This window comes from Leopardus geoffroyi, chromosome E1 (assembly GCF_018350155.1).
Source record: "Leopardus geoffroyi isolate Oge1 chromosome E1, O.geoffroyi_Oge1_pat1.0, whole genome shotgun sequence".
Taxonomy (NCBI): domain Eukaryota; kingdom Metazoa; phylum Chordata; class Mammalia; order Carnivora; family Felidae; genus Leopardus; species Leopardus geoffroyi.
Window position 1 is genome coordinate 22,949,212 of NC_059330.1, and position 9,407 is coordinate 22,958,618.

General features: G+C 49.3%; 1 protein-coding gene across 5 annotated transcripts in view; it reads left to right on the top strand.

Annotated features, from left to right (window-relative positions):
• AP2B1 (adaptor related protein complex 2 subunit beta 1) overlaps positions 1-1,283 on the top strand; it is a 128,371-nt gene extending 127,088 nt beyond the window's left edge. For all 5 annotated transcript variants that reach the window (XM_045490527.1, XM_045490528.1, XM_045490524.1 and 2 more), the window contains one exon: positions 821-1,283. In XM_045490527.1, the coding sequence (XP_045346483.1) occupies positions 821-895 (75 nt within the window). In that variant the 3' untranslated portion in view covers positions 896-1,283. The remainder of the gene's footprint in view (positions 1-820) is intronic.
• The last annotated feature ends 8,124 nt before the right edge of the window (positions 1,284-9,407 follow it).

Genomic DNA, 9,407 nt, shown 5'->3' on the forward strand with positions numbered 1-9,407 from the left:
GGTGCCGTAAATTGCTGTCTGGTTATACTAAGTCAGTGTCTCTTGGTGTTCACATTTGCCTTCCATAAAAGTGTTTTTGCTGTCCTCGGTGTAATACAAAAAGGACTAGTACCTTGGATGTCCCTCTCTTATGCTTTTATTTTGCTTGATCGTACATCTTGAATTGGAACTGAGATAACCATCCTTGTCTGAGTGAGAAACTGGGGCAGGCAGCCAAAATGACCCCAACAAGTTAGACTTTCACCCTTCCCTTTTCATTTGGTAATAATCCCTGTCACCCTTAGCAGAGCGTTGGAGTAGCTGTTCCCCCACAGTCAGAGGTTTTGATGTTTTTAGTATGGATGATTCCTAACCTCACAGACCCACAGAGAATGTAGGTGGAAACACAGCACAAGTTGACATTGATTAAATTGAAATTTTAAAACCCACAGAACTTAACAGAACCTCTCTTGGTTTGGCCTCTCAGTGAAAGAGGCTCTTCTCTCTTTGCATCAGAAAGAGATTTCCTGGGGCGCCTGGGTGGCTCAGTCGGTTAAGCGGCCGACTTCGGCTCAGGTCATGATCTCACGGTCCGTGGGTTCGAGCCCCACGTCGGGCTCTGTGCTGAAAGCTCAGAGCCTGGAGCCTGTTTCAGATTCTGTGTCTCCCTCTCTCTGACCCTCCCCCGTTCATGCTCTGTCTCTCTCTGTCTCAAAAATAAATGTTAAAAAAAAAAAAAATTAAAAAAAAGAGAGAGAGATTTCCTTGAACTGAGTACTGGCTAACTTTCAAGCCAATGCCAACCTCCATACTAATCCTCTTCCCCTTTTCTTCCTAACAGCTGTCGCTGAAGTGTAGAGCTCCTGAAGTCTCTCAGTACATCTATCAGGTCTACGACAGCATTTTGAAAAACTAATAGACTGGTCCGGCGCCCTCCGGCCATCCTGTGATTGGTGCAAGCCAAGAACTCTTAACTGGAAGAAATTGTATTGCCGTGTAGAACCTGAACCCAAACACACTGAGGCCACCCACCAAGGTAGTGACTAGTCTAACCTGTGCTAACATTAGGGCACAACCTGTTGGATAGTTGTAGCTTCCTGTGAACATTTGTAACCACTGCTTCGATCACTTCCCTCCTCTTGCCACTCGCCGCCGCTATCTGTCCTTACTTGTGAGCTTCTCCATAGTGTGCCAGTGGCTGGCATTTTTGAGTGTAGTTTGATATTTTGTAATTGAGAGCTCATTTCAAAAGCAGAAAAAGACAAAAAATATTAAAGCAAGGAAAAGTGTCACTGAAACATAAACTGCACTTTATTGTTTTATATTTTTGTACATATGAGAAATGGAGGGCATAGTGTACCTGGTAGAAAGTGTTAAAACACCTGACTGCCATTAACCACACAGTCCTGGAGGAAGAAATGCAGTTATTTGCACCCCCTGTTAGGGGTTCTCTTATCTGTGGCAACCTTGCCCCTGCTCATTTGGGTTTTCACTTTCTTCTCTCTCCAAAGTCCCTCCCTTTCTTTATGATTTCCGCCCCCCCCCTCACCCCCCCCACACCCCTTATTATCATCTCATCTGATTGCTCTGCAGTTGGGAATGGTGGTCTTCCTTGAATGGTGTTTCAGGGTGCGGGAAATAGGGCCTGTTGGCACTAAAGCTGAGAGACGTTAGAGCGTCCTACATTCCTTTCCCTCGATCTAACCCGTTAACACTGATCAAGGAATTTGAGTAGAGATGGGGATCAGGAACCAAACTGTGCTTCCCCCTCTCCCTGCCCTGGATTTAATTTAATTCTCAGCTCCAATTCAGATCTAAAATCCTAGTTTTAGAGTTGAAACAGACTTTAAATAATAACTTATCCAACCCTGTTTTTCCTAAAATGGAAAAAGACAAAGATGTAGACTGCCTGAGGCCTTTTAGCTGTTGAGTCGCAGAGCGGGAGGACTGGGTCTCCTAAATCCCCATCAGTGTTGTTGGAGACTGCAAGAGCCGCTCGCTCATTTTTCTTTCCTCAACGCCTTTCTCTTACTTTCCTGTCCTGCTTCCTCGTGGCTCTTCTACTCCATGCTGATTTTGGCCCTCCATTCACTGGCATCAGGTGGCAGCAGAGTGTCTCTTCAGTTACCGGAAGGTAAATCCAGATGCCAGAATGAGAGAGGGTAGCTGAGCGTTCCCACACGTGCTCCTAGAGCCACAGTTCTTGAGGCCAGCAGGGTGGGTGCAGAGATGAAGTGAGCTTAGAGAGGTGGTGGACTCACTGTATCCTTTAACAGTCTGATCTGCCCTTTACTTATGTTAATTAGGCCCCACAGGCAGTTGACACCACCTCAGAGGGTCGGTCAGTTCTTGTCATCTCTCCCAAGATTGGGAGATACGAAATCCCCAACATGTTGGGCGTGTTTTGTCCAAGAGTGCTTTGTGCCCAAAGCACCAACTCTTTAGCTGTGTTCACACTATTACATCTGTGGGCACTTGTCACACTGCCTGGTGCCCAGTGCTCAGGGTGCGGGAACAAGACCGCTCTTCTCCGATGCCCTGTTCAAGTCAGAGGCACTTTGGGGCCCAAAGGCCTCATGTTGAACTCAGACCTCAGAGTGAGTCCAAGGGGAGAAATCCTAGAAAACAGCAGAAACTACCCTACAGCCCTGTCATGTCTGAAGTGACACTGATTCATACGAGGTACAAAGCTTTGGGGGGGTGGGTCCCCCAAAGCAATTTCCTAAACCTTGAGACTCTCCAAGAGAAGAATTACTGGGGTCGGGGGCCCTTGTCCTGCACTCACCACCCAAGGCACGTGGAGGATAGGAAGTAGCACAGGGGACGTATGTGGGAGGTGGGTAGGTTGGCTGTGTGTCAGGTGGAAAAGCAGGTCGATTAGTTTCCTTGTTGGGAGATCATGGAGTCGGATGGACACAGGCAGTGAAGAAGGTTCACACTACAAATACCAAGTTCTTATCTCAGAGCAAACCGTGGTTGCACAGGGAAATGTACGTGTCAGCTAAACAGACAGCACACAGTTATACCAGAGTATGCCCCTCTGCCTCTGAAACGAGGCTTCTGTCACCTTCCCCAGCAGTGGTGGGTAACAGCTGCTGTTCTCAGCTCACCTGACTGAGCCAATCCCAGAATCCTTCGCTCCTTGGGGAGGCTGCCTCCTGTTGCAGCCCCGAGCGTTCAGGGAGGGATCCTGCTCCGTGGAAGAGGACCTCTCTCCTGAAGAGACAGACTGTCGCCTCCACTGCAGCTTCCCTTTTGGCCCGTGTCAAGCTCGGCCGAATCGGGGAAACGGAGTGGAGCTTGCCCTCCATTCTCCTCTCCTCTGCCTCCGTATGTCTTTGTAACATCAGCTGGTATCCTACAGAGGGCAGGGAAGCACACACACACCCAGAACTCTTGCTGGTCAGAGATTCCCTGAGTGTCTGTCCTCGCCCGAGCCTGTTTCGTGTGTCTGTGTTGTGGAGAGCAGTTGGGAGTGGGAGGGGAAATGTTGCCCTAAGAAGGCTTATCATTCTTTGGTTATTGGGATCTGTTCTTGGGGAGGGTGGGGGTGGGGGGAAGCTTGACCTTGTGTCTTCGTCAATAAACTCATTTACACAAAATGAAGTTTGTGGTGTGGACTTTGTTCCCAGAACCGACCCTCTAGGATGCAACACTGCTGGCCAGGAGAGGGATGGAGCACTAATAAGCATACTGTTAGAACTTTTCTTTTGGCTGCCTAACCGTCCCAGGGATTTAGCCAGATGAAATTAAGACTACGTAAGGAAGAAGCCTGTATCTCACGGAGGCTCCTGTTAACCACGCCCCCTGTCACCACCAGCACCATGGGCAGGAAGTGCTCACAGGAGCTAGTCTGTATCCCCTGGCAGGTTCTCTGCTAGGGCCCCAGGCAGATGGTCCCAGGGACAGCCAGCCAGACAGCCAGCCAAGGCACAGGGGCAGAAGCGGCACAGCAGAGCTACTCACCAGCTTCCTGTCACCCAGGACGACTCATCTCGATGTATAAGCGCCGCTGGTACCTGAACTCAGGGCCGGCGTGTTCCCAAGTGAAAAGAATTCATGCTTCAAAGCAAGCCTCCCCAGGAGTTCAAGTCCAGTCACAGGCATTTGCGTCGCAGGGAGCACAAGACCCAGGTGTTGTCAAGATAGAGGCCCTAGATCGTGATGAGCAACAGCCTCTGAAGTCTTCTAACCTGAAGCTCAGTAAAGAGGCTGAGGGATCCAGCACCAAGGTGCCCTGAGCCTCTCACCACTAGAGCGAATGTAGAGAAGCTGCTTAGCACTTAGGCGTTGGGACTTGGATGTCCCAACTCCATGAGTGAACTGCCTTTGGCAGCCAGCAACTTTTGGGTTGTCACCTTGTTGCTGGCTTGCAGTTAGCCCAAGTTGTAACAGGAATAACACTTGGGAAGCAGTGGGGTCAGGATGGTCTTTGTTGATGTTCAAAGCCAAAGAAATGAAGAGGGATGGGCTATGCTGAGATCTATCTGGATTTACCAACTAAGAATGATACCAGGTTGGGCAAAGAAAATCTTTAGGGCAGAGGGTTTCAACTCTTCGCCCCCGCCCCCGCCAAAACTATTATTTTTAAGTAATCTGTCTACCCAACATGGGGCTCGAACCCACAACCCTGAGACCAAGAGTTGCATGCTGCACCGACTGAGCAAGCCAGGTGTCCCCAGAGGCTCTCAAGTCTGGTGTGCACATTGACACCATGTCTCGGGTTTCAAAAACCGATGATTCTGCTCAGCCAGGCTGGCGTGCGGCCCTGGGGAAATCTGCATTTTTAAAGAACTCCAGTGTTTCTAATGTGCAGCTCGAGAAAGACACACCTGTTTGTCTACTTTTAAAGGGATACAGGTGACAAATGGTAAAGCACTGGGACGGCAGCGGGGGGGAGGGAGGGGAGAGTCGGTAATCAGGGAAACAGGTGAAGGGGATTAAGAGGTGCAAACTTCAGGTTTATAAAAAGCCACGAGGATGAACCGCATAGGGCGTTGTAGTCGATAACGTAAAAAATTTGCATGGTAGCTACACATACTGTGGTGTCATCTCATAATGTATGTAATTGCAAATCACTGTGTTGTACACCTGAAACAAATATGTTGCATGTCAGCTATACTTCAGTTTTTTTTTTTTTATTTATTTTTAATGTTTATTTATTTTTGAGACAGAGAGAGACAGAGCATGAACAGGGGAGGGTCAGAGAGAGGGAGACAGAATTTGAAACAGGCTTCAGGCTCTGAGCTGTCAGCACAGAGCCCGACGCGGGGCTCGAACTCACGGACCGCGAGATCATGACCTGAGCCGAAGTCGGACGTTTAACCAACTGAGCCACCCAGGCGCCCCTATACTTCAGTTTTTAAAAATAAGAAAAAAGTGAAGTTGCCAAATAAAATGCCAGTTACCCAGAATCATACTGGGAAAAAAAAATGGTAAAGTACTTTCATGCGCATGACACCTGCCTACCCCATGAACCTGGCATTATCCCCATTTTTCAGGTGAGGTGCGACAGAGAGTGGAACAGTTCCACTGAAAGTTCTGTAATAGGCCCTTCAGCCCCTCTACACTCAGCCACCAGGCCAATGGCCGGCCTTGCTAAAACCCCAAGCTACCAGGATATGGAACAATAAGCAGGGCTTGCCGGCCCCCGACTTTGACCTTCCATCGTACCATCCTTCTCAGCCTCCAGAATGGCGACTAGGAAATTCTGAGATATCAGGTACATTGTTTCTGAAGCTAAGAAACAGTTGAGGACTCCCAGAATTGAGTCTTCCTACTCCCACCTCATGCATTGATGCTTTTTCTGATTTTGCTTGGACCCAGATTTCTTTTCCCCGCCACCCCCAGCTCCAGGAGGCAAGAGCCTGTTTATTTTAATACCTGGTGTGGCACTTGGGAAAGATCACACCTCCCCCGTTGTTACCCATTTCTATCTCCTGAGCACTAATCCTAGAATCCCAACCAGCCCCCAGACATGTTATTAGCAACAAGGATGTTTCTTGAAAAGTTTCCGAGTTGGCTGCAAACTTACCATCTCAGTTTTCTCATTTAGCTTTTGCCCTGCCATTCTTGATGCTGCCAACAAGGGGAAGGCTGATTTGGGGGTTGATAGGACGCAGATGGACTTAATCTCCAGAAGAATTGCTTTGAAACGGGACTGCCCCAGCACTCTGGGACTGAGAAAACGGCTCAGGAAACAGGACTGCCCCTGCACTCTGGGACCCAGAGAACGGCTCAGGGCCTTCTCCCACTATATGGGTATTAGAGGAGAATGTTCAAATCCAGCCTTGGGCTTCCCCTCCCTTGTTTCATTCACTTTCCACTTAAGGTCTTAGGCTCCAGGGTCTGGCCAAACAGCCTCTGAAAGCTCAGTGGGGGTTTCAGCTTTGATGGCGGGTTTGGGGGCCTGTGGACTAGGCAGCTCCAGGTCTCTGTTTTTTTGTCCCCCTCGGGTGCCCGGGCCTCAGATGCTGCAAGTGGACCCACGCATCTGCTCCCCCAGAGTCTGTGCTTGCGTCTCAGGTGTCCCCACAGGAGGCCCAAGGTCAGACCCAAGGACAGAGCCTCTCAAATTTTTTCACCAAAGTCACTGTAATGATAGAGGAGAGTGAGCAGTCCTCTACAGTGTAAGAAGTTCTTAGCCCAAAGTGACTCTCAATAAACTGAAATGACGTAGGGGCACCTGGGTGGTTCAGTCAGTTAAGCATCCAACTCTTGGTTATGGCTCAAGTCACGACCTCATGGTTCGATTCATGGGTTCGTGCCCCGCATAAGTCTCCCCGCTGACAGCATGGAGCCTGCTCAGGATTCTCTCTCTCTCCCTCTCTCTCTCTGCCCCTCCCCACTCATGCTCTCTCTCTCAAATAAATGAACTTAAAAAAAAAAATGACTTAGGAGAATCTTAAATGCAGGCATATTTTGCATTTTATATTAATACTATGGCTTCTTGTTTTTTATATAAAAATGTTTTAAATGACCTACCACCGAAGGCAAGTGTGAGGCTCCATGATGGACCTTTGGCTTTGTGTTCCCCTAGTAGGAGAAGCTTCTGAGAAGCCTGGTGCCAGGTTATGAGTATGAGCACTGCACAATATCTCTTTCTAGTCTACCTTGGGCTAAGATAGAACCAGAATGGAGGTGTTGGCCAGTAGACACAAAGCCTGAGATCTTTGGTCATAGTAAGCATTAACGATTTTGAGATACAACGCGGGGAATGGACAATGCCCCGGACAATTAAGTTAGGAAAAGTGTCACTCTAGGTGACACTGTTAGGACCCCATGGGTCAGTAAAATCTGATTTCTCCCTGGGAATTCTTCCCGAAGGAAGCCATATCCTTCTCAACCCTGTATTTGTTTCTAGCTGCTGCCCTGGCCCTTCTCATACACCACCCCAAACCCCTAGAAGCCCACCTAGAATAAAAGGAAATGCTTTTCCAAGGTGATGTTCAACCTCCCATACGAATGGCTGTATGTCTTTTAAAAAGACAAGAAAAGGGGGTACCTGGATGGCTCAGTCAGTTAAGTGTCTGACTTTGGCTCAGGTCATGATCTCACAGTTCGGTTCACGAGTTTCAGCTCCACATTGGGCTCTCTGCTGTCAGTGCGGAGCCGCTTCAGATCCTCTGTCTCCCTCTCTCTCAAAAATAAATAAACATTAACAAGAATGAAAAGGCAAGAAAAAATAAAGGCTACATGTTGAGACTTCCTACAGGTCAGGCACTGCTGTTAAGAATGCTACACTCTTGTAAGTCCTTTATGCTGAAAGGACAACTGATCGCATCTCCGCTGCTTTACAAATAAAGCAATAGCTGGGGCGCCTGGGTGGCTTAGTCGGTTAAGCGTCCCTTGGTTTCAACTCAGGTCATGATCTCACGGTTCATGAGTTCGAGCCCTGCATCAGGCTCTGTGCTGACAGTGAGGAGCCTGCTTGGGATTCTCCCTCTCTCCCTCAAAAATAAATAAACTTATCACAAATAACGCAATAGGATTAGGATAGTTCAAGTTACTTGCCTTCAGTTACCATCATGGTCACATAGTCAGCGGAGGGCCAGGATTTAAATCCAGATCTGTCCGATTCTGAGGCCCAGGCTCATAACCACTACACTTTCTGTCTGGATAGAAGAGAGAGGAGGAGCAATTGGGAACATGCCCAAAATGCAGAGCCCAGAGGGAGGAGGAAACTGGCTCCATGAGGAATCTGGAACGCAGGAGTAATAGGAAGTCTAGAAAGTCGCAGGGGGGCATGCTGGGTCCCAGGGATAAAAACACGGGTGAGCTCTCTGGGCTTCCCCTTCCTCTTCTGCCCTGCAGGCAAGTACAATGTGACTCTGGCCAGGTGGTCACTGCCCTGCTTCAAGACCCTTCATTACCTTACCATCCAGCACAGGGCTAGGTCCAAATTCCTTACCCAGCAATCACCACCGCCTTTGAGACCTCACCTCAAGCCCCCTCTCTGCCTCCTCTCGCCAAGCTGCCAGCCCCCTGGGCTCCCTTCTCAAAGCTCTGTACTTGCCCCCATCTTCTCTCATCTGTAGCCCTCCTCTCCCACAACCTCCTCTCACCCTGACGCCCCAAATCCATTTCTTTCAAGGCTCCTTCCTTGAAACTTGCCTCCTCTGACACCTCCACTGACTCCCCTAACTATTTGGTCCCCTCCCTGCGCCCTCCCTCCAGAACCCTGGCTTTTCACACAGCACATAATTAGTGCTGCTGGGCCAGCTTCTCCCCCTCGGGCAGGGAGGGCCACCCAACTAGAGATCCCCATCTTCTATTCCAAATTTTGCCCCTCAGTAAGACAAGTCACTCCACTCCTCTCAGTCCCCACTATCCCATCTGTAGAATTGACCCCACATGGGGCACCTGGATGGCTCAGTCAGTTAAGCAACTGACTTCAGCTCAGGTCATGATCTCACGGTTCGTGGGTTTGAGCCCCGTGTCAGGCTCTGTACCGACAGCTCAGAGCCTGGAGCCTGCTTCAGATTCTGTGTCTCCCTCTCTCTCTGTTCCTCCCCTGCTCGTTCTCTGTCTCTCAAAAATAAATAAACGTTAAGAAAAAAAAAATTTTTTTAAAGAATCGACCTCACAGAATTGTGAGGATTAAGTTTGAGGACGCAGGTAAAACTTAGAGCCCGTTGTCTGGCACACAGGACGCACTCCACAAATGCTAGCTATGATGAATGACACTGTGGCCGCTGGTTTTAGAAAAAATATATAGGTGATTCTGCCTGCATGCAGCCACTCCAAATGCTGGCATCTCCCGGTGTGGAGAAGAGAGGGGAGCAGTGGGTTGAGGGCAGTGGAGGTCATTCACTGGCAGGAGATACGCTGCGCTCTGCGGCCAGCCTGGTGTGCCCTTCTTGCACTGCTGCGGTGAAGGGCGAGAGTGACCACCCTGCACTCTGTCCTCCAGCGGGACAAGGTGCAGG